General features: G+C 37.6%; 1 protein-coding gene across 4 annotated transcripts in view; it reads left to right on the top strand.

The window, feature by feature from the left end:
• Positions 1 to 25045, top strand: part of Pkd2 (polycystin 2, transient receptor potential cation channel) — a 52878-nt gene extending 27833 nt beyond the window's left edge. For 3 of the 4 annotated variants that reach the window (XM_074041786.1, XM_020154614.2, XM_074041787.1), the window contains exons 5-15: positions 1511 to 1735; positions 3948 to 4176; positions 8797 to 8964; positions 11339 to 11520; positions 12666 to 12786; positions 15860 to 15958; positions 17309 to 17430; positions 17668 to 17785; positions 18244 to 18407; positions 21522 to 21669; positions 22169 to 25045. In XM_074041786.1, the coding sequence (XP_073897887.1) occupies positions 1511 to 1735; positions 3948 to 4176; positions 8797 to 8964; positions 11339 to 11520; positions 12666 to 12786; positions 15860 to 15958; positions 17309 to 17430; positions 17668 to 17785; positions 18244 to 18407; positions 21522 to 21669; positions 22169 to 22405 (1813 nt within the window). In that variant the 3' untranslated portion in view covers positions 22406 to 25045. The remainder of the gene's footprint in view (positions 1 to 1510; positions 1736 to 3947; positions 4177 to 8796; positions 8965 to 11338; positions 11521 to 12665; positions 12787 to 15859; positions 15959 to 17308; positions 17431 to 17667; positions 17786 to 18243; positions 18408 to 21521; positions 21670 to 22168) is intronic. The other variant, XM_074041784.1, reaches the window with a different exon arrangement.
• The last annotated feature ends 756 nt before the right edge of the window (positions 25046 to 25801 follow it).

Below are 25801 nucleotides of genomic sequence, written 5' to 3'. Positions count from 1 at the left end.
TGGGTACCTGAGGACATGGAGGGGACCCGTCATCTGGAGTCTGCTTGCTACGTGGATTGCAGATCTCCCATCTCAAACTGTGTTTTCGCAGAGTGCCAGATCCTGTCAGTAGTGCTGGTGAGGGTTTTCTTTCTGTATTTGGCTTAAGGCCCCGTTTTGGGCGAACCTTCCCCTTCCCAACCATATTGCCAAGTCCCTAGTGTTAGGGCTCTTTCTTTTACAAATCCGACGTCTAGTAGTTCTGGATTTTACCTCGTTTCTTTCTACGGTCTACTGTTGTACTCCCATGCTTTTCCATGCCACCCCACTTCTCCTGTAGTCACACACTTGCTGTGTTTCAATCTTGTGGAGATGCAGAAATATGCTGGGTGTCTCTGATTCACCATCTTTCCTCCACACCATGTTTTCTTTAAAGTTTAATAACATAAACTATGAACTGGTGAGACAGTTTTCTTTCTGGTGTAAAACCTACTCTTCTCAAATGCATTTGTGACTTTCAGTTTATATTTGCATGTGTGCATATTGGCAGGGTTTTTTGTGTACTATCATGCCTATGCAACAAACTTCTTGTTTATTAAAGGGGGATGCACAGTACTTTTAGAATTATTGTAGTTACGCTAATGAAATGAGCAAAGTTCTCAGGCTGTCTCCAGGCTTGTGGGTGTGCTTTTGGGGTCACTGCCCTGAGTAAGTCACTGTGGGCAAAGTCAACTTCTAAACTCTATGTAACTAATTCTGTTAGATCATCTAGTTCATTTTCTTGGTAACTGAGTCAGCCAGAATCCCCATCTCTTAATTTACAACATGGTGGCTTCCTTTTTGATGACCACATTATTTTTTTAACATCCAGCATATACTCTATTTAGTATAGTTTAGTTTACACACAAAGTTAGTAAAAATCAAGAGATTTAGAGAAAAGGCAGTAAATAATCACAAAACATTTTTTCCAGGTTTTGACAGTGATTATATTTTCTAATGGTCATTTTTCTAGATGCTGCAAAACATAAGCATGGTCTTAACCTGTGGGATCTTTTCCATATGCTACTTCATCTCACATTATTGAGAAGAGAAATATGTATAGGCCCTACTCTGCGTCAGATCCTGTTCATAGATGTATTATTTCATCTCTCCCTCACAAAACACCTCTAAGATAGCTAGAAGCCAGTGAGTCACTTGGTAGCCTTGTCCTTGTGTGTAATTTTCACTGTAGCCTCAAATCATTTAGTCTCTGACTCAGTTACAGGAAAGGCAGCTGTGGAATTGAAGGGCTGAAGGCAAAGGCTGTATGAACAACAGTCCTGGTGTGGGTTCTTGACTCTGTTCTTAAAAGCTTTGGACCTAAATTAAGTTTACTAAGTCCCTAAACTGGCCCAGAGCTGCATAAGAATTAAATAAGAAAAACATTGCCAGCTTGATAAGTTATGCTTTACATTATTTGTCTTATAAGAGCCACTGTCTTTGTACTTGCCACAGTGGTGCAGTGATTTTACCTGTTTTTGTTCTTAAATAGTTGGATCTACACAAGTGAGAAGGACCTGAATGGGAGTAGCCACTGTGGAATCATAGCAACTTACAGTGGAGCTGGGTATTACCTAGATTTGTCAAGAACCAGAGAGGAAACAGCTGCCCAGATTGCTGGCCTCAAGAGAAATGTGTGGCTGGACCGAGGAACCAGGGCAACTTTTATTGACTTTTCAGTGTACAATGCCAACATTAACCTGTTCTGTGTGGTCAGGTGAGTACTGCAGGTGCACATGTCTCCCACTTCTGGATGATTTTCTTTACTCTCTGTTCTAGGAATTGGTCAGAAAACCCTGCCTGCATCTGACTAAAGGATGGTACCAAAGATCAAGGCCAATAGCAAGAGAAGGGTGAAAACTGCAGGTTTGGTAGGATAAAGATATTTGGGTAAGAAACTCAGAATCCTAGGCTATTGTGACTTGGAAAGAACCTTAAGTCTTGTTCAAGTTCATCCAAATTCTGAATCTTATCCTGAAAAAGCATTGTTTTTCTAGCATGACTTTAGCCATTTTAAGAACGATCATCAAACAAAGTCCTTTGATTATCCAGCATTGACTCCTTTCCGAAACTTCACCTACATGGGTTACTTGCACATGTATTTTCATATACGGTAAGGAGATAGTCTTATTATATCTATATTTTATCATCACTTTTGACGCTAAACTCAACTCTGTTTTAAGAACCAATTGGATTTTCATAGTATTGTGTTTAAAAACTTTGCTGAAAACAATATCACATTAATTGAAGTAGTAGTTACTACTAGAAATGAATGAAAGCATTTGGAGTTGTCTTTGATTTCAGTGAAGTTTGGAAGTGATAATAAGAGGCAGGCAGCTCTGTCACTCAAGGAAGGTCTATTCATAGGATATCCTGAGTGTTATCTTTCACTTCCTCCTCAAACTTTAAGGGTGAACATTTTTAAGGCAGTTACTCCATGTCTGTACACTGTTCTCTAAGTTTCTGGAAGTGGTTGACATGTGCAGGACCACAGTGGGTTAGACACAGACACTTTGACACACAGAGACCACTTCTTTTTTGAGTTAACACCAAAGCTGTCAGCAAGTTATGCTTTCAGTACTGCTCTCCTGAGTTTTCAGTTCTCATCATTTATCCCCAGCATATTATCTAGGAAAGAAAGAGCAGGGGATTTGCTATAAAAGGGGAGGGATCTCATTTGCCTCAGTCCCCACCTTCACTTGGTCATTGCTGAGCCCACATGGGCCCTGGTAGCTCAGCTTATAGGTTTGGCCTCTTGACCTGTAATGGAGGAGAGAGATAGTGATGCCTAGCAGCTGACTGCGGCCTTTTAAAACTCTAAAATTACAGACCTAGAGATTCTGTTCCTAAGGGCATCATTTAACTTGCTGAGTGTGACACCTGCAAAATGAGAATTTGAACGAAAAATCTTCAGTTTAATTATAGTAAAGAAAGATTAGCATTCTTGTGAATGAAAAATATGTATGTTACTCTTTTAGGTAATAGACAGGTATTGAGAGCCTGTCAACTATAATGCTCTGGGAAGGGGAGAAAAACTACCTCAGAGGCAAACTTTTCCATGCTAATTAGGTGTTTTTTAATGAAATCATGAATGAATGACTTACTCCCTAACTTTACATATTATCAAATATATATCCTGCTTCTCAACCCAATCATACATGTTTTGAGTGCAAGGTTTGTATTTCTTTTTGTTCTCTGTGTTGTCTAGTAGAGTGACATCCATTTAATAGAAGTCCTAAGAAGACTTCTTTGCTGATTAACTTTTACTTTGAAAAAAAATGGTCAAGATAAATACTCAGTTCAATCAAGAGTAAAATACTAAAGATGAGCGTTATCAGTGTGAAGATAAAATACACGTATGTAACCGTTTCCCATAATAGGCAGGTATCAATACCTGTAAGCTGAAAAAACATCAGGAGGAGAAAGGTACCCCTGGAGAAAACCATTCAGTGCTAATTAGATGCTACTTAATTACTGATTGAAAGAATGAGATTCAATCCCTATACTTATATATTACAAACTTTTCAGGAAGATCATATGTTCTTCGAATACATGGTTTATATTTGTATTTCTTTATGGTTTTTCCTTGTCCTAATAGAATGGCAAGCATTTAATGGAAGTCTTAGGAAGAGTAGTTTGTTGATTAAGTTTCACAGTATACACATAGAGTACTTCAAGCAGTATTAACACTAGAAAAGGAGTGTGAGCCTGAGGAGAAAGTAACTTTATAGGATGGGAGGCCTGGGGAAGCCTGGCTCTTTTTACAGCAAATGGTCCTACAAGTATTGGCTATGGTTAAATGATTTACCACTAGCTCAGGGTAGCAGTTTTAGTGTCTTATCCTGCAGGGACAGAATAGATAGATGTCTTTGCCTGACTACATTAAGATGACTAAAAGACTCATTTTAATTGCTCTTATTGTGATGCAGGTTATTGGTGGAATTCCCAGCAACAGGTGGTGTGGTTCCATCTTGGCAATTTCAGCCTGTAAAGCTGATCCGCTATGTCACAACTTTTGATTTCTTCCTGGCAGCCTGTGAAATTATCTTTTGTTTCTTTATCCTTTACTACTTGGTGGAAGAGATATTGGAAATTCGCATTCACAGACTGTACTATTTCAGGAGTTTCTGGAATTGTCTGGATGTTGTGATCATTGTGGTAAGTTGGAGAACAAATTCTCTACTCTAAAGCATGGTTTTTACAGCATTGTGGGTCTTGATGGTCAAGATTTTTATTATATCAACTTGTGTTGCAGCTTGCTTTCTCATTTTGCATGAGAAACCATCATGACTGTCAGTTGCATACATATTAAGCTCACAGTTAACCACAGTAATCATGAGGAGGACTCACTAACTCGCTCATTTGGCTTTGGCTTGGAACATGACATGTGAGGGATAAAATTACTTATTTTCCTTTTTTGCTAATGATATTTTTCTTCAAACATTACTAAAAATTAATGTTTTTCTGCATGTGTGAAGTGATGGTAAGAAGAAATAGCTTGAAAATATTTCACTGACAGAGAAAACTTGCAGTTTAGAATTTTCTGCAAATAATCCACAGAGAGCAAAGTTCAGGATATATTCATCAAAGTTTTCTAGCTGGGCGCTGGGTGACTCACGCCTGTAATCCTAGCTACTCAGGAGGCAGAGATCAGGAGGATCGCTGTTCAAAACCAGCCTGGGCAAATAGTTCTCAAGATCCTACCTTGAAAAACCCTTCAAAAAATAGGGCTGGTGGAATGGCTCAAGGCGAAGGCCCTGAGTTCAATCCCCAGTACAGAAAAAAAATTTGTTTTAAAAAAGTTTTTGTATGAGGTACAAAAAATCCTGAGGCAGTGTGACATAGTCAAGACTGCAATTTTCAATTGTTTTTTTTCTTTTGTGCTACTAGTGTTTTTAACTCAAAGTTCATATACTTTCTGGGTAGATGCTTTATCCCTTGAGCCAACCCTTTTGCTTGCATTATTTTGGGAATACGGTCTCATGTTTTTTTCTTGAGCTGGCCTGGGCCAGCACAATCCTCTTATTTATGCTTCCCACAAAATTGGGATGACAGACACACCACCAGGCCGCACTTTTTATTGGTTAAGATGAGGTCTCGCTAACTTTTGCCTTGGCCAGCTTCAAACTATGACACTCCTGATCTTCTCCTCCTGAGTAGCTGGCAGTACAGACATGAGCCACCATGCTCAGCTGACTCCATGCCTGCCCTTGACTCTGTTGTAACTGTGAATACTTTTCCAGTTTATTTTCCCATCAAATGAATCATTTCATCAGTTAAGCATCACCTTCTAATCACTTCCTTCCAGAGGCCTCAATGTAAAAATGACTTTTTAAAGCTTTTCCTTCATAACAACAGATAACCTTTTGTTAAATCTTGTTGTACATGTAAGCATGTAATAATGTGCCTGATTGTCAGATGCTTAAACATTCTGATTGATAAAGCTGTGCCACGTCTTATTCTATGTCAATACTTTCCACTGTCTTCCAGAGAAATGACCCTCTGAAATCTGAGAAAGTGCTGTATTACCCTGCCAGCACTCTGTTAGCCTTCCTCCTGACAATTATTTTTCCCTCACCCACTTTCCAAAATTCATTTCATCTGCATGAAGCACTTACATTATCATTATTAAATTATTTCCCATAGAATTTATAGAACATATGTATTCATATGTGAGGGACAGAACATTTCAGGCATTAAAAAAAGAGCAATAATAATGTTAGCAGCAATAATAGTAATCATAATTGCTTACCGTTTAGAAACTAGTGTGTATTAGCCACAGGTCCACATGCTCTGTAGTACAATAGCATGTTGAATGATTACATTTATTCTCTTATCCACTCTGCCCTTGCATCTCACACCATCTACGCATGTGCTTTAGAATGAGCTTTCATTTAGAATAAGATTCCTGTAGAACAGATATGATATGGGACCATCACAACTCCCTGTATAGCTATCCTTATCTCAACCAGCAAAAACCCTTGTTCCTTCCTATTATGGCTTATACTCGCTCTACAACAAAATTAGAAATAAGGGCAAAATAGTTTCTGCTGGGTATTGAAGGGGTGGGGGTGAGAGGGAGGGGGCGGAGTGGGTGGTAAGGGAGGGGGTGGGGGCAGGGGGGAGAAATGACCCAAGCCTTGTATGCACATATGAATAATAAAATAAAATAAAAAAATGATATGGGACCATCAGACCCCCGTGCAGCCAGAACTGCATCCCACCTTTCACAGTGTTCCTATTATATCACATGATTTATACAAGGCAAGATGATTCCTTCACCCCCACATACTCAATTTAATAATAGCAAGGTTACAAAAGAATTTGAGGGCTTAAGGAGTCAGGAGAGGTGATAGTACTAGAAAAATTTTTTCAAAATATTTTGGAGCACTTAAGAATGCAAACCCTACTTTTTGGCTTACATGCATTTAATTATATTTAAGGTATTGAGAATAATGATTAAAATGTGATGGTGATTTATACTAATTGATTATACGTTTTTTCATCAAATAACTTAAGTAACAAAAATGACTAGTCTATAGGATTCAATGTTTTTGAACGTGTATGCCTGTCTGAAACCTTTTTACTACACGCTCAAATTTATTATATTAGTTTATAAAGTGTGTGTATATTGTTGTAACAGGTATATTAGTAAAAACATACCTATGCATAGAACTTAAAAGAGTTGAGCAATATTAATAGTAATAAAAATTAACATTTTCTACCCACTCACCTACAAGTTTTAATGTTTTCTCCCCACACTCCAGTGAATTGGCTTGCACCCACCATGGAGAACCCTGGGAACTAGCTGACATCATAGAAACCAAGCATAGTTCCTTTGGCTCAGCAGCCACAGCAGTCTGCAAGAATTTCTTTAAAAACTTGCTTACATTTGTTTTTCACTTTGGCTTAACTTATAGTGCCGCCAGTGCAACAGTATAGACTGTGTGCTTTCATCAATAACAAGGAAGAGTTCTTTCAGTACCATGGCTCCTTCAAAACACTCTGAGCAAGTGGAAAATTAAGAGTTTGCTTGCTGCTTACCCCGAATGTACCATTGCTCCATGCACCATCAAATCCATGAAAAGACCTCAGGCTTTCCATTTTAACTGGATAAACTTTAAGTTCACCTGAAACCTGAAACTGCCTTCTAAATGTCACATCCCAAACTCCCTTTGAAATTGCTTCCTCTCTTTTCCTGTTTGGTCCTCCAGCAGATATTCTGCAGCCTACAGCTTACACCAGTCAGCCATTTGTCCTAAGCAACAGTCTTTTGAAACTCGTAGAATTATTGAAGATAAAAGACTATTTAAAAGTTTATATTCAAAGAATGTTGAGTGATTGGTGTTAAAGAATGAAAGTGATTATTTATTCAATAAATATTTTCTGAGTACCTACTATGTGCACTGTTCCAGGTATTGGAGATATGGGGAATAAACAAAGCAACCAAAACCTCTGCCCTCCTAAAATTCACATTCTGGTATGGAAAGAAAGGCCCTTTGTAGACAGGGATGAGTATCTCAAAGAAAATCAGGAGTCACATTCACAAAGTGTCTCCTCTCTACTCTCCTATTAATGTATTAATATGACCTTGATGTTGCATAAATGACCATCTCTTCCACATTTTTAGAAACGTTTGTCCTGTGCAAAGTAAAAACATCTGTACTCAATAACAAATTGTACCTCGTGAGAGTTGGTTAAAGGGCTATTGTTAGATTTGCTCAATCTGTCTGGCTTCTTCATCCCTCCCAACAAAGACATTGTGGAAGAATATTTTCAGTTTATCCTAGAGTGGGAAAGAAAATATTTAACTCACGATCCCAAGAATACGAGATTGGCTCTGGAAATCCTTTCCAATAAAAAAAGATGTTAAGGTTGGATTTTTTAGCTGTGCTTGGTAAGCCAAGCAGATCTTTGCTGTGATAATCACCTTACCCATGGTCTGGAGGCTTTCTCAGGAAAGGCTAATGAAGTGGACTTTGGCCATCACCATAAGAAGAGAGAGAATACCTACCACACCCCACCTCCTGCAGACTCAGTCCCCAAGTGAGGAGGATGATGATGATGATGACGGAGACCAGTGTCCTCTTGGGTCTGATTGTGTATCCCAAACTTTCACAACTTTTGTGAAAAGTTCTGTGGTCATGAATTAAAAGAACAGAAATGAGAAAGGAGGAAACACTGCTTTATTTCCACTGCAAGTTTTCCTGAGTGCTCTCTGCTGCTCATTCCCAATCTACAAGGCCAAATGTATTCCTTCTTCATATGAGCACTGCTTTTCAGTGGGTCTTGCTTACACTTCTCCTTGTGCTGTGTGATGCCAACTCTTTAGCAGAACTTTTGCTCTCTAGCTTTGTGTGTTTCTCTGGGCTTGAACCAGAGTATACGTTTTTCAAGGGGGCATTTATCACAAATTTATTTCTGCTTACTCCCATTACCTCCTTGCACAATGCTATGTATATAGCCATCAAAAATGATTTATATGAGAGAGGAAGGAAAATAGACTTTCCTCTTTGAACTTGAGTTTGATATGAAGTCATCTCTCATGAGCACGTGTATGTACACTCAACTGATTTCTATTCCTAACTAAGGATGTGCAAGCAACACATAGTTTACATGGTTTATGTCACTGCTTATCACTTCCCATTTGAGTGCCATTGGGTGATAAAATAGTCAGCTGTAGAATCCATTCATCATCAGAGAAAAAACCTAGTCATTTCAAGGTAAATAATATATTTCTAAAGCACTGCGACAAAATATAAATCTTTTGTTTTCCAGCTCTCAGTGGTAGCCATAGGAATTAACATATACCAAACATCGAATGTAGAGGAGCTACTCCACTTTCTGGAAGATGAAAATACTTTCCCCAACTTTGAGCATGTGGCATACTGGCAATTACAGTTCAACAATATAGCTGCTGTCATAGTATTTTTAGTCTGGATTAAGGTAATGGATGTATTTTATAATCTGCATTTATAATTTTTTTTTTATGACTGACATGGGTCACACAAAACATTGGAGAACTTGAATTTGCCTTTGTGGCTAAATCCAGGTGGCCACCAAAAGCTGCTCCATATTTTACATTAAGTAAATTTTTTAGTGGGACTCTTGTGACCATTTCTCACTATGATGAGGCTCCCTTCTCCTGATCCCTGAATTCTTGCCATATCTGACTTTGTAGGTTTCGATTAATAAAAGGCAGTAAGTGGCCTTCTCAGTATGTCCATACAGCCTGGGGCCCAAGCTTCTAACACAGGGCAGGATCCACGTTCCACCTAATGCTAATGCGGTGAGTAGGTGAGGAAAAGGAACTTAGAGTAAGAGAAGTTGGGATGGGGAGGGAGAAAGCACTCACTAGAAGGAGCGCCTCTTTCCAAAGGAGGCCAGAGGGAAGCTCTGCTCAGAGCTAAGGTTACATCAGACACTTCCTTCAGGAGTTCTTACTCATTTCCCTCTTTTCCCAAGGTGTAACATGTATTTCTGGGTGTGTGAAAGGTTGGGACATTTCATGTCCAGTGAGCCCCAGTTCTGGAAATATAGGAAATTTTGGTAATTCTGAGGCAGCTGCCAACTGGTCACTACTCAGATTCTAGGATTGTGCTGCCTAGACTGTAGCTACTGGCCACATGTGACTGTGCCCATTTATGTTTAAATGAAGATTAAACACAGTTAAACAATTTGAGTTCCTCAGTCCCTCTACCCACATTTTCAGTGCTCACTGTCTGTGTACTGCTAGTGGCTACTGTACTGAGAAGTGGAAATCATAGGTCATTTCCATCATCATAAAAAGCTCTCCTGAGCAGCTGTTCTAGAAGGTACTTATCAACAGCTATGTATTTTCCTGAATTGTTTATACCTGGAAGATCTGAGGTTAATCAGATCACCCTGTGTCTCTCATGCTGCTCATTTAGTTGCCTGCTTAAGGCACCATCACCAAAGCACCAAAACTTTCTTATAAAATGAAAATGAATTGAATCTAGGGATGTCATTTAATGTAGAGCACTTGCCTCCCATATATGAGGCCCCAGTTTTGAACCTCAGCACTACAAAATAAATAATGAATAGGAATTTTATTAAGTAATGTTGATTACAACACTCTCCAGAATTTTTGTTGTTGTTGTTGTCAGAGACAGTTCATAAAGGATCACTAAGTAAAATTCCAGAGATTTCCTTCTAAAAATGCCTTGGGTTACTGATTTTTATTTATTGTTTCACTTCCTCAAACTTGAGTGCTGAGTTAATTCAGCCAGGGATTATAACTCCACTTCTAATATCCCCAGGCACTTTCTACCCAGGATTCGAACCAGAGTTACGGAGCTTGTTCTGCATGCTGAGCTGTGCCCTTCACAACCTGGGCGGCCAGCCCCAGAGCCTTGTCCACAGCAGTGCTCTGTGGGGCTTTGCAGTCAGGCACAGTAGTTCAGAAATATTTCAGTCATTGTGGAGATTCAGGACAGTTGTCTAAGGCTGTCCCCACACAGTTGTTACACATTAAGTGACAGTAATAATACATGATAAATATTTCTCATATGTTTATTAGTTTATTTGATAGACTTTCTTCTTTAACCTGTGGGGGGGATGCCACTAGTGATTTTAATTGTAATTAAAACTATTTTTGCTATGCTTCATATAAAATGAAAGCAAAGGGAGGCATAAGTTTCATTCTGTCCATTGCTGTATGTCCAGCTCTGAGAATAGTTTTTGGCACAGATTAGGTACTCAACAAACACTTTGAATGTGAAGATGGAAGATGCTAGGTTTGAAAAAAGAAATAAAATAAGTAATTTCTCTTCTCTGTTTTTTTATTATTATTATGGTAAATATACATAGTATAAAATTTACCATTTTCACCATTTTTTACATGTACAAATCAGTGACATTAAGTGTATTCAGTTTTGTTGCTTTTGGTGGTACTGGAATTTGAACTCAGGGCTTATTTTGCTAGACAGGTGCTCTACCACTTGAGCCACTCCATCAGCCCAGGTATATTCAGATTTGTGCAACCATCACCACTCTGCATTAATAAACTTTTGTATTCCTACACTAAACTTTGTATCCTTATACATCGATTTCTGATTCCTCCCCTTGCCCCACCTCCTATTGTCTTCTATTCTACTTTGTCTGTGAATTTGACTAAGAACCTCATATAAGTAGAATCATACGGCATGTGACCTTCTGTACCATGCTTCTTTCACATGGCATAATACTTTTAAGGTTCATCGCATAGAACGAATCAAAATTCCATTACTTTTATGAAAGAATAACATTCCACTGTATGTGTATACCACATTCATCTTCTGTGGTCTTCCCTCTTTTTCAGCTCTTCAAATTCATCAGTTTTAACAGGACCATGAGCCAGCTCTCCACAACCATGTCTCGGTGTGCCAAAGACCTGTTTGGCTTCACCATTATGTTCTTCATTATCTTCTTAGCCTATGCTCAGTTGGCATACCTCATCTTTGGCACTCAGGTTGATGACTTCAGTACTTTTCAAGAATGTATGTAAGTATATGGTAAATTAGGAAGAAATATTTAATTACAGATGTCACTTTCTCCTCAAAGATAAAGAAATTTTCATGGTTGCTATTTGGAAACCAAAATTTGGAAAAAAAATTCATATTTAACTAAGAATTACTTTCTAAAACATTGACTCACCAAGGCAAAGAAGACAATACATTTTGACATGCTGATGTTTAAGCTGTCAAGTACTGAGAGTGGAGCAGACATAGAACCCAGTCCTATTCCACAGACCAAGGTCTTCTTAGCACCCAGGGCAGGAGAGGGGCTTTTAAAAGGCCATTTGCTGCTGGTAGGAATATAGCTCAGTGGTACAGTGCTTGGCCTCGGTTCAACCCATCACAGAAAACAAAGGTTATTTGACTTTATTTTCTTTTCCAGTGAGTATTTTGCCATGTATTTTGAACTTAAATATATTTTATAAAGAAAGTTATTCTTAATATCCTTTGAGAAACGTAGAACAATAGTACATGTAGAACAGTAGTCATTCTTTTCCAAAATTCCCAAATACACAAAAAGCAAAAAAAAGCGGCTAGTACTAGGTGTCTGTGCTATTTACAAAGAAGTTAGTAATTAGGAAGGGAAAAGATCATGTAATACAAGTTATAGGACTTTGTGTAGGGGGATCCCTAATTAATTTTGCTGACTGATGAAAGTCAGGAATGGAAATGGTTTCACTAACACTCAGCACTGGCAACACCCCGCCCTGTAAGAATATTGGGTTTGTGAATATATGCAATTCTGGCTGGTGCTCAAAAATTTTCTCCTTGTCTTTGAAGATATTTGAACTTCATACCCAGGGTGACCTTGTGAAGATTTAGAGTTACTACCATGTTTTACTCAGATTATGTTTCGATTCTTAGTGCCAACTGCTATATAAGTCATTTAATAATCATCAGATTTGATATTAGTCAAATGGATAAAACATGTAATATGAAAATTTATTTCAGAAAGCTTTGAGTGCTGATAAAGTAACAAGACTTTTCCAAATATATCAACAATCTTCTATTTGGCAGCTCTCTATAACTGCCTAAAAGGTCCAAAAATGTTAAATCATCTTTAGAAGTTGTTACATCCATTGCTGGACATTCTTTGGTTTTGTATTGTGGCGTTTTGTTTTGTTTTTATAGTGTCACTCAGTTCCGTATCATATTGGGCGATATCAACTTTGCAGAGCTTGAGGACGCTAATCGCGTTTTGGGACCACTATATTTCACTACCTTTGTGTTCTTTATGTTCTTCATTCTTTTGGTATGTACAGTTTTGTTTATGATGAGGGGACTTAAACTTTGTGCTCTTATAGTACCATCTTCTTTCTCTCACACTCATTTATTTTGTATAAGGACACAGAAAGTAGGAAAAAATGTTGATTTTAGAAAACTGTATTTTATTTTTCATTGATTTACTTTCAGCATCAAACACATATCTTTTCCATGATCTTTATCCATATATTTGTGTGTACCTGTTGAATGGAAAAAAATTAGAACAAGTACAAATTCAGTTACCTAAATGGTGGTTTGCCTCAAAAGTAGAAGCCAGACACTCACATGGTTTTTAAAAGATAAATGACAGCATTTCATAGTCACTGGCATACATAATTTTCCCTTTTATCTTTTTTTCTGTTCTTTGAAAAAAGTAGGAACTGACAAAGCAATTAGAGCCAGGAATTCAAGAGTTGTATTTGAGTGAATTATTGCCTGTCATATTCTATTTCAATTTATTCATATTTCACACGAGAGACTACCTGCCAAGAATCTCTATATATTGAGTTTAAAAATACAGTTAAAAATGAATGAAGTTGATTTTAAATTTATTGTAAAAAATGCCCTTTTTATTCTCTTTGGTACAAATCAACACATTTAAATTTTTTATTCTAAGTTAAGATTTTTAATGGTAGTTTTGTTCTTAGTCTTAATATTTGTATATTCACTTATTCACGGAGAAGTATTAAACTAAGTTAGCTTAATTTAGACCCAGGGTATATTTAATCTAAACACTAACTATTTCAGACTTTCTTTACAGGAAATATCCTCTTAGGAAAATAACAAAATTGTTTCAATTTTTCAGTAAGTTTTATAAAGGTATTTTGTAAAAGGTGAATGATGATGATTTCAGGTAACTCTTGTCACATCTCGAAAGTCTGCCCAGGGCTGCAGAATCTTGCAGGCCCATTCCCACCTTGTTTTTATAAGTACTGTGGCTGTTTTTTAACTTAACCTTCCTAAGTGTCTTCTTCATGATACATATTACAGAAAGAGTAGAGAGGAATAAGCCTTTGTTACCCTCTAGCATGGGTAGTACTTTGGCTTCTGGGGCATCTGACTCTTTACTGAGAAAATAAAAACCAGGAACTGAGTGTCCTATAGTGATCCTTCACTTGACCCCAGGGCACTGAGTTTTCATAGCTTATTGATCTGCCTGGTGAGGGACACAATGTGGCAATTTGAAATACTCCAAGAGTATTTGTTGGGACATTTGTGCTTTGGTAAGCAACACCTTTTAGGTTATTACATCATTTCATCACTTCAGTTACCAGAATGCATGAGGAAGCTCTTTGTTTTTGTCTTTATGTTAGCATAATTCTTATACACAAAAGGAATGACTCTCCTTGTATCTTCCAGATATAGATAGATGATAGCTAGATAGATAGATGCATGGATTTTTCAATACACACTTGTTTTTTAAGGAAATTCCAAGCTGCAAGTAGGGTTGCCCTCTTTCTGTGCTGACTGCCTAGTGTTAACTCACTTCCTGCATTTAAAAAGGATCCACAGAGGTGTAAAGAGAGTCATCTGAGCCAGGAAGCTCCTCCTCCAACACAAAAGGGAAAGACCTCCTGGTAAAGAGGCCCTTCTGACAATTAAGTGACCCTTGTGAGACAGGATAGGGAGAAGAAAAGTGAACTTCCTCTCCCCACACCTTCTATAGCTTTTCTCAGCCACTGTCTCCTTTGTTAAACCTTCTCAGAGAATCTACACTTTCATCCATGTCAGCTAAGACATTTGCATGCATCAGTTGGCCATTTGGAATTTAAAAATAGCGTGTTAGATGCTTGGGTTGGGAGAAAGAGGGTAAAAGACTTTATTCGTTTTAAATTAGCAGGCATGGAGCATGTAGTCAGGAACTTACATCTGTTTTATGTTTTAATCTAATATTTGGTACAGAATCTTAAACAATATTCTTCCTTATTTGCTAGAGGTTCAGTAGCCCACTAAAATAAGAGAGCGCCTCCTTTGTTCATTCATCAATCATTTGATAAATATTTACTGACTCTGCATTTCTATGCATATAGTGTATGTAGTGCCTAGATTGCTTTATGCATATGAGGCAATTTGTTAGATGTTGAGGATACCATGAAAAGAACAGCAGAGCCTGAACCTGCCATGATGAAGAGTTTATACATAAATAAGCACACTATTCTAGAATTACAAAGCATAATTGCCTTCTAAAAAAGGAAGAGAATGGAAAAGAAGGACTTGATCTACTTTGAGAAAGTCTGTTGGAAACAGATGCTGGAAATTCATCCATTACCATGTGGGCGGGGCAGAGTCAGGAAAGGAGCCTGGCAGTGGCTGAATGACAGCAGCAGTAAATGACGGAGCTCTGACCCTGCTTTAGGGCCTGTTCTAAAGCATCTTTAGGAGCACTTTGCCTAGAGATCCCACTAACCCACACAACCGAGCTGCAAGGGAGGTTCCAGAATGTTTTCCGTTTTATAAATGTGCAGTAAACAAACACATCCTTAAAATGAGGCTCAGGAAGGTGAGGCCACATAGACACTGAAGGCCAAGTTTGCTTGACGCCACAGTCTTCGTGTTTTCCACAAAGCTGTCCTTTCCTAACTTTCTGTTAGGCCTGCTGTATTCCTACGTGCAGAGGGCATTTTAACTCTTTAAAATACTTTCGGTAAATCTCAACTGGGATTGTATAACAAAATTTGGAGTGAGCATAGGATTCTACTTGCCTGTGTTGACTGTTGAAATTTGTAAAACTGTTTAGTGTTCTGCACACATAGTAATTTATGTAAAAATTTAAAGATGTATAGAACATTTTTTTCTAGATAAAAAATAATGAAATACTTCTGTCACTCATTACATTAACTTTGTTGTATGTTTCTCTTTACAAAATATAATATGTGGTTTTGTAAGTGAGCATATATTTGGCAAGATTTAATGAAAAAATAATTTCAAAAGAGTGGCAAGAAAGCAATTAATACTGTCATAAAGCACTCAGATTGGGGACAAAAAGTGGACGAAAAGACATAGCAATTATTGGATTATATTTACAAAATGTATTTGAATTTCTTCCTTTGATTTACAAACAGAATATGTTTTTGGCCATCATCAATGATACTTACTCTGAAGTGAAATCTGATTTGGCCCAGCAGAAAGCTGAAATGGAGCTTTCAGATCTCATCAGAAAGGTAGGAAAATCCATAATTCAAAAGTTTCCCACATTAAAAAATATGAGCATTATTTCAGTCAATTTTCCAAATCAACACTGATTCATTAAAATGGTTTGGAAGTAGTAGATTGCTGTATTTCAGGGATAATAAAACATTTTCTCTTTTGGAGGCTTCGTGGATATGCTGTTGGCTGAGACTTAAATTCTGGGAATCCTTATTGCCCTGGAATTCAGTTCTCAGTAATCTCCCTCACTCATAGAAGTTGTAACACTGCCTTCAATTAGCTCTCACTTCCAGATCCTGAGTTCAGAATAAGCTAGAAGGGAGGATTACATACAGACCCTTCCAGCTCTTCTGTCTCGTTTACCATGTAAACAAAGAAACAGTTTTGAAGGAAAATATGTAGTCATTCTCCTTTACGCTTCATCTTCTGGCAATTGTAAAACAGTCAAGTTCATATCAGACACTAAGGAAGTTTTTAATATTTTGAACAATTAAAATCACAGAACAATTAAAATTACTCCTCTTGACAGTTCAGTTCACTTTGCACGGTTTCAACCTGGATGATGATTGTCACTGTCCTGCACTACCAGGCAAAGCTAAGTCTGCCTCTAGTTTGTGTCTTTGTTTGCTTGGTTGGTGCAGTATTGGGGATCAACCCAGGGCCTTCCACATGCCTGTCAAGCACCCTACCACTGACCTACACCCCAGCCCCGTGTGTAGTTCGTTACTTAAAAATCCCCATCCAGACTGTGGTTCTAGGCAAGCCTTGGCAAAAAGTTTGTGACATTCATCTCAATGGAAAAGAAAACTGGGCATGATGATGCATATCTGTCATCTCAGCGATAGCGGGAAGTATACAATAGGAGGATCGTAATTTAGGCCAGCCTCGGGCAAAAAGTGAGACCCTATGTCCAAAATAACTAGAGCAAAAAGGGCTGGAGGTATGGCTCAAGTGGTAGAGTGCCTGCCTAGCAAACAAGAAGCCCTGAGTTCAAACCCCAGTATCACCAAAAAAAATTTTTTTTCATCCATATTTAAGATTTTTTAAATCTATATAACTTATGTAAGCAAATTACTGTGAGATCATATGAAAAGTAAACAGTCCATGGCTCAGATTTCTTGGTATTCTTAAGAACTGGTAGATATTTCTATATATTCTGGGGCAGATAACTATGGAATGTATAGTGATTTTCATTTCTGTTACTCACGTTCATTCATCAACACACACTGGTTTAGTGGCCACTGTTTACCAGGAACTGAGTTTACAGTAGTTACTACTATAACTGAAAGATAAAGCAAATCAAAGGGAGAATAAACTAAACCAAGTCTCTCTTTCTCTCTCTTGGTCTCCCTCCACCCCCATAGGGCTATCATAAAGCCTTAGTTAAACTAAAACTGAAAAAAAATAGTGTGGATGACATTTCAGAGTGTCTGCGGCAAGGGGGAGGCAAGTTAAACTTTGATGAACTTCGGCAAGATCTCAAAGGGTAAGAGTCCCACTTCCTGGGCCCTGGGAAGTTCACTCCTGTAAAGGTAAATTCCTGGTGACTTGGGTGTTTCTGGCCCAAGTACTCATAGGAAGACACTTTTGTTTCTGAGGCGGGTGTCTTTCTGGAACTGGCCTCCATTCAGCAATTTATCTTTTCTTGCTGCATTTTGATGTGTCTGTGTTTGGGTTGGACCATGTGCAGAATGAGTTCATGTGTATCCTGTAATAATTTCAGGAAAGGCCATACTGACGCAGAGATTGAGGCAATATTCACAAAGTATGATCAAGATGGAGACCAGGAACTGACTGAACGTGAACATCAGCAGATGAGAGATGACCTGGAAAAAGAGAGGGTGGGTGTAGTGTAGAGTGTGGTTCGATTCAGCACCCACCAAGTATCAACCACTACACTAAGGGACCAGCTATTATGAATCTCTCTCTCTCTGCCTTTCTTTTCTCAGTCATCTTATGTATTAGTTATTACTGCCAAAGTTTTTATTTAGCCAAAATTCTCTTTCTAAGGTTACTTCTTATTTAAGAGCTATTAAATTTGTTATCTTTTAGAAAAGGTGATAAATATATTCTTTCATTTACCTTTTTCTTTGCTTTGTTATGTTTTTCTCATCCAAACAAAAAGTTAGTAACACTTTGCTATTTGTTGAAGTCTATTTTGAAAATACGTCAATCTACAAAATTGAAAACTGTGAGTCCTGGCTGGCACACACCCATTTCCTATTTGCCCAAGACCTTGGTAAAATCAGCGTGAGGTCTTGGTGTATCTATCCTCACTTGATGACCCCCTATTCCTCAGGAGGACCTGGATTTGGATCACAGCTCTTTGCCACGCCCCATGAGCAGCCGAAGTTTCCCCAGAAGCCTGGATGACTCTGAGGAGGAGGATGACGATGACAGTGGACACAGCTCCCGAAGGAGAGGCAGTATCTCCAGTGGGGTTTCTTATGAAGAGTTTCAGGTGTAAGTGTGAACAAACGGGCAGAATTTGGGCTGGCCAGAGTCTGAATGAGATGAAGCCATTTCCCCTGTCTTTCTAAATTCACTCCTTTCCATTGCTAAGCATCACTCCCTTTTTATAACTTTCACTGGTGTTTTCTTTCTTTTAAAAGTGAGATGTTCGTTTTGGGAAAATTAGTTAATTAAGAAAAGGAAAAGAAAACAAAGTCCCCCATATTCCTATCCACCAAAGTATCTATTAATGTTTTAGTATGTGTGTCTCTAAAACAACCAATGATTTTGCCTGTTCATATGCCTAACGTGTGGTCCATTCTGGAGAATTCTTTGTGCCCTAGGAATAATGTATATTATGACATTGTTGAATGGAGTGTCTGCTAATAGGAGTTTGTTAGATGTAGCTGCTTTATATGTTATTTATGTTTGCTTTTTCGTTGTTGATCTTTGGCCTTGTTGTTTTATCTACTTTCGAAAATAGAATATTAAAGTCTTCAACTATTATTATTAAATTATCCATTTGTCCCTTTGATTCTGTAGGTTTTTCTTTGTGCATTTTGAAATTCTGTTTTAGTTGCACACATGTTTATAAATAGTATATCTTCCTAGTACATTGACATTGCTTTCATTATAAGAAATCTCAGTCTATCTTTTAAAATATTTCTGTTTAAAGTCTTTTTGCCTGATATATCTATAGCCACTCTGCTTTCTTCTGGTTGCTGTTTCATAAAATATCTTTTACTGTCCTTTTAGTTTCTTTCTTTCTCCTCTGAATCAAATCTTACATTTATGCCCCAGCTGTTCTGAACCACAATCCTGGTATTTATACTTCCCACACAGCGGGGATGACCACGCATGCTACCACACTCGCATTTTCTTTTCTTTTTTTTTGGTGGTGGTGGGGTTTTAACTAAGTGCTTTGTGCTTGCCAGACAGGCTCTCTGCCAATTGAGCCAAGACTCCTGCTCTTTTGTCTGTTACTTTCAGCCTATTTGTGTCTTTGGAAATAAAGTATGTTTCATGTAAACAGCAGAATATAATTAGATCTTATCTTTTAATCCAGTGCCTTTGGGTATATTGTCTGATCCATTAATATTTTTTGTCATTGCAGGTATAATTAGATTTACATATGCCAGTTTACTTTCTTTTATATATTTCTTCTGTCTTGTTTGTTCCTCTGTTCTTCCTTTTTTGCTGTCTTTCTGCATTAAGTGAATACCAGTATAATATTTTGATTCCTTTCAAGATTTTTTTCTTTTTCTTTTTTAGTTATTTTCTTAGTTATTGCTATAGGACTTAGCATACATAAATTGAGAAGCTACTTCAGATCCATATTAAGTTAATCCCATGAGTTATAGAAGTGTCATTTCTATATCTCTTCTGTTTCTTTTCTCCCTTTTATGTTTGTGTTCCTGCAAGTGTATACTTACATACACATTTATAAATAGTTAGTTCTTAAAATTATTAACATTTCAAGTAAAATAAAACACCTATATACACATAATTTTATATTCTATAATAATATAGTATATGTATATAACATGTATGCATATAGATACATAACTCATTTATGTATGTGCTGAAACAACTTATTTAAACATACATATTTATGTCATATACATGTATGTTATATGTATACATATATTCATCTATATACATTATAAATCCAACATTATACTGTTATAATGTCACCATATAAGTGTTATGCCACTGAGAGAGGCATGAGAGAGGAAAGAACAAAAAGTGTGTATTTATAGTGTTTGCTATATTAACCCTCTTGTTAGCCATTTCTGATTTTGTTCATTTGTTCTCTGGATTCAAAGTACCATCTGGTATCATTTCTTTACTCTAATACAGTATGCTCCTACTTCCTTCTTTGGTATTGTCAAATATATTACAGTTCTATATATTTTAGGCACAACAATCCAATTATGCGCAGATATTAAACTTTTTAAACTAGTTAGGGAACAAAAGAAGAAATATACCTATTTATACTCTATTTTATACTTACACAATTACCTTTACTAACATTGTCTTTTTCATGGAGGTTCTGATTACTGTGATTCTAATTTCAGTCTTAAGAATTTCCTTCAGTATTTGCTATAAAGTAGTGAATTCTCTTCATTTTCATCTAGGCATGTTCCATGTCATATGTATTTCTTATGACTTATGTTGTTCCTAATGAGAAGACAGCTGATCATTTTAGTGAGGTTCTTTTATGCATGATACATTAAAGTTTTTGCTGCTTTTTGTTGTTTCCTTTGCTTTCATTTTCCATATTTTTTACGATGTGTGCCTGGTGTTTATCCTACTTGCCATTCTATGAATTTCTTGGATGTATAATGTTATTCATCAAATTTGGGAGATTCTTAAATATTCTTTCTTCAAATATCTGTAAATACTACAAACTCACTCTTGTTACTGAAATTTAGTTGATTTTTAAAAATGAATGCCTTTTATTTGCTATATGCCCATCAGAAAATTTCTAGAGCATTACAATAATTGGGTTTTAAAATAATTTTAGGGAGTCTACAGAATTCTGCTACTGCTGTTGAAGTTGTCTCCAGGTTGCAATTTTTAAAAGCATTTGCACAGGATTTTTTTATACAAAATAGATACAACATGTTAGGTGACCATATTGTTTTCTAACTGCATTATTTACTTCAAATACATTGTGAACATAGCAATATTTCCTTAAATTTTTTGTCACACTATAATTTCTGGTGTCACCTTAGAATTCCATTGTATAGGTGAGCAGTAACCTATTTCAACAATAACTTATGCATTATTTAATGTAGTTATTTTCAAAAGGCAGCACTTTTGAATATCTTTGCGAATATCTTTTGAATATCTTTGTGGCCAAAAATTACACATATAAAACTTTGCATAAGAAAAATATCTAAAAATGGAACATCTGGATAAAGGGAGGGACAAGTCCTTTTTTAAGACTTTGGATGCCTTGTTCACTGGCAGGAAGTTGTACCAAGTAGCACTCTCGCCAGCAGCCTATGAGAGTTGGTCTCTAAGGCTTGAGACCACTGGGTTCCAAATGATCAGTCATATTCTTTCAGAAAAGTATCTTAGCATTTGCACTTGAAAAGCCTCCACCGTGGTTTTCTGCAGCCTGGTGAGACGTGTGGATCGCATGGAGCACTCCATTGGCAGCATCGTGTCCAAGATTGATGCAGTGATCGTGAAGCTGGAGATCATGGAGCGTGCCAAGCTGAAGAGGCGTGAGGTGTTGGGGAGGCTGCTGGACAGTGTTGCTGAGGTGAGTGGCTGGGCTACAAACTCCTGACTGCTGAAAAAGGCGTTTCATGGGTAAAAATGTATGCTGGACGCAAGTGTTTTCCATTTGAAATATTAAAGAAGAGTAAATTTTTTTTATAAAATTAGATTGACAGACAATCTCAAAGTTGTTTCCGTTTACTCTCACCTTCGGATTTTGTTTTTCTAAAAGAGAAGGATTCCTTGATCCTGTAAAATGTGAAGGTAATCTTTAACCTAACATGCTTGTCGTCCTTCGTAGCTACAGGTCAAATGACAACCTGGGGGTGTGACTGGACACTCCACACTGATGGTCCTGCCCTCACTGGAGGGTACAATTGAGTGAACGGTCACTCCCACAACTCCAGGAATTGCTACTATTTGCTGCAACTCTCCAGCCCTACCTAACTACAGATTTGTCCACAGATTTCCTATGGCAGTGTCTAGGCAAGACAGTGTGTGTCACGCTGCCAGCAACGCCTGCTTTCTTTTTCCATTCTTAGGATGACAGACTGGGTCGTGACAGTGAAATCCACAGGGAACAGATGGAGCAGCTGGTGCGGGAAGAGTTGGAGCGCTGGGAATCCGATGATGCAGCTTCCCAGATAGGTCACGGTGTAGGCACGCCAGTGGGGCTCAGCAGTCAGCCTCGTCCCAGAAACTCCCGCCCTTCCTCCTCCCAGTCCACAGAGGGCGTGGAAGGCGGCAGTGGAAATGGGAGTGCCAATGTGCACATGTAGTTTGTGTATGCGCATTGGAGGTGAGGAGGTGGCCGTCCTGAGTTGCCCTGGCAAGTACACTATTTGTATACCATGACTGCCATGTAATGCTGGTCTTTGTGACTGATTGTTAATCGTTTGCACTTTAATTTATTTTATATTAACGTTACCCATAGACCAAAGATTATTTTCCTTTTTCTAGTATGAGAGATCTAGATGTAAATATTGAATTCAGAAAAAAAAAAACTTTGAAAAATATATTGACAGGTACCCATTGCTACCCTGCCTGAGTCTTCTCAGTTGACAATGAAGTAGCCTTTCAGAGCTCATAGAGAAGGTCAAGGGGCTTCTGAGTTCCCTTTCAACCACAAAATCAGTATTACCATTTTTCATCCGAAGGTGAAGGGGAAGAAAGTAGAGCCCTCCTTCCCACTCAGCTGTAACTCTTGAACTTTATACATAGCTTTCTTTAAGAAAGGAGTCTTTTCTTTCAAATACCTTCCTGAGGTGGACTTTGCTTAGAAATTTAGTATGGTCTGTAGCTACGGGTATGTAGCCATTATGCTAGAATGTCTGTGAATGTTTGAGATCAATGTTAAGTACTGTGTTTTTGTGGTGGTTGTTTTCTCATGTTTAATGACTGTGTGACTAACTGTATCACTTAGTTTTTATATTATTCTTTCTCTATATAAAATGGCCTGAGAGGGCTGGCAGAGTAGCTCAAGTGGAAGAGCGCCTGCCCAGCAAGAATGAGGCCGTGAGTTCAAACCCCAGTACCATCAAATTAAATGGTTAATTAATTAATTAAATGGCCTGAGCAAACCACCAAAGAGCAATTATAAGGTAAGGTGGTGTTTGTATCCATAATGTAGGGATTGGAAGGAAGTTTAAATTGTTACTGACTTTGACTTTTTGAACAATTTGTTTGCTATTAAGATTTCTCCATTTATTCTCTTTCTCATGTGTTTCAACTCATTTGCAAGTAAATTTAAAGTTACAATCTACTAGGACCAAGTTTTTACTATGCACTGAAATTTATATTCATTTTAAGGAAAATTTAAAGGATGTGTTGAAATTCATAAAGCATTATAAAACTAGTTTTTCATTTACACTATTTCAGAAACATAGTTCTTAAATATTCTTGATTCTATATGTCAAAATTAGAATTTACTATCCAAATAGAACTCAATTTAATACAAGGCTTTGGTACTGCAAAACCATTCATTATCAGAAGGTATCAACAAGAATTTGCATTAGCAGCAATGGTTTTCTTTTTTTTTTAATTTTTATTTTATTCATATGTGCACACAATGTTTGGGTCATTTCTCCCCCCTTCTCCCACCCCCTCCCTTGTCTCCCCACCCCTTCTCTCTCCCCCCCCACCCCCTTGCTACCTGGCAGAAACTATTTTGCCCTTATCTCTAATTTCATTGAAGAGAGAGTATAAGCAATAATACGAAGGACCAAGGGTTTTTGCTAGTTGAGATGAGGATAGCTATACAGGGAGTTGACTCACATTGATTTCCTGTGCATGTGTGTTACCTTCTAAGTTAATTCTTCTTGATCTAACCTTTTCTCTAGTTCCTGGTCCCCTTCTCCTATTGGCCTCAGTTGCCCCAAAGTATCTGCTTTAGTTTCTCTGTGTTGAGGGCAACAAATGCTATCTAGTTTCTTAGGTGTCTTACCTATCCTCACCCCTCCCTTGTGTGCTCTAGCTTTATCATGTAATCAAAGTCCAATCCCATTGTTGTGTTTAGTAAAGAGTCTCGCCATATTTATGGAGTAAAATCTATTCCTCAATTTAAAAAAAATGAGAATGTTGTTTTTTTTTAAATGTATTGTGTGGTGTGAATTTTGAGAGCTAGTGGGAAAAGAAAGACACAATACAGCGCTGGTGAATTCCTCAGCTAGAATACCAGTAGAGGAGAGGCTTAATGCTATTTTACACTACCAAGTTGTCCATTTAACTGTAAGGATATGTCAGTGAAATCTCCAGTGAAAGGATGCGCAGACAGGACTTTCTAGGTCTGCTTCTGGAGCTGTGAACCATCTTCTTCTCCTTTAATGGGAATTCATATGGCTTCATCTCCATCTTTACTTGCCTTAGCATATGCTACTCCAAGTTCTTTCTTCCTAGGTACTGAAGTTTGCATTCCAGGGATATTCAGCTGATGTATTTAAGTATGTGTGCCATGTTGTTACATGTAAACAAACTTCAATTTGAAGTGCATCTATTATGTGGTATCCATGTGTATTGACGATGTACCATATATGGATATGGTCAATAGAAACTCTTTTATTATGATATTTACTATGACTTTACTTTTATCTCACTGGTAAAATTTTGCAAAATTCTTTTTACTGAAGTTGCATATATTTTTCTTCTTTAGTCATAAATCATTTCTCATCCCTTTCCTATCATCTTCCCTCATGTGTTGGTTAAATTTGCAAGCCTTTTGACAATCAGATGTTTCATAGTTGTGTAATACTGGGCACTTTACTTCTTAATAAAGGCTTGATATAATAGCAGATGTAAGAATTGTCTGTTTTTGTGTTGGTATAGTTAAGATGTTACATATGCAAGTCTTTTGACAATGAAGAGTTTCATAATTGTGTAATACCGGGCACTTTACTTCTTAATAAAGACTTGATACAATAGTAGAAGTAAGAATTGTCTGTTTCCTAACTAAAAACCTTTGGGTGATTTGCCTTTTATCAGACGACTACTGGTAAAGGCTTATTTGAAAAGGGTGCCTTCTTTGCTAAACAACATAATTTCTATGTTGATTACACCAAATAAACATTTCAGATAACCAATTGGCATTTAAACACAGGGCTGGCATGTATGGTGTCTTCCCTTTAGTTCCCTTGAAAGGACAGCTGAAGATAAGGACTTCAGGGTAGAAGGTTTATTAGGACCTGTAAGTAGTAGGAAGAGTGTGGAAGACAGGAAGGGCTCAGGAAAGAATTCATTTAGCTCACAGCATAGGCAAGTAAAGACTTATTTCTTTGGTGAAACTCTAAGAAATAGTGTAAAACACATAGTTCAGACTTATCCTACATGAGGAAGTAGGCCTTTAAGTCACTCTGGGAGATAGTAACTATTCTCTATAGGTTCCAGTAGATTGAGTCTCACTTGGTGGTTTCTGTGCACGAAAAGAGATACAGACTCTGGTTGCTGAAAGTCAGTAAGTTTATATGCAAAAGTGCTGTGGCACAAAAGAGTTGCCTACCATATCTACCAGGTGTAAGTAGGTATGCATGAACTCCCAGGATTTCTGTTCCTTAGGACACAATGCAGATGGTGCCCTGTGGACATGTGCCATGGGATGTTTTTATAGCCACCTACCAACTAGGGAGAATCTGAAAGTAGAGTGGAAAAGCACTCGGCTAAGATTCTGGTCCTCCTTAGCCATG

The sequence above is a fragment of the Castor canadensis genome, chromosome 9 (assembly GCF_047511655.1).
Source record: "Castor canadensis chromosome 9, mCasCan1.hap1v2, whole genome shotgun sequence".
Classification (NCBI taxonomy): Eukaryota; Metazoa; Chordata; class Mammalia; order Rodentia; family Castoridae; genus Castor; species Castor canadensis.
Note: the sequence above shows the minus strand (reverse complement) of the source record. Positions and strands in the feature narration are given on the sequence as shown.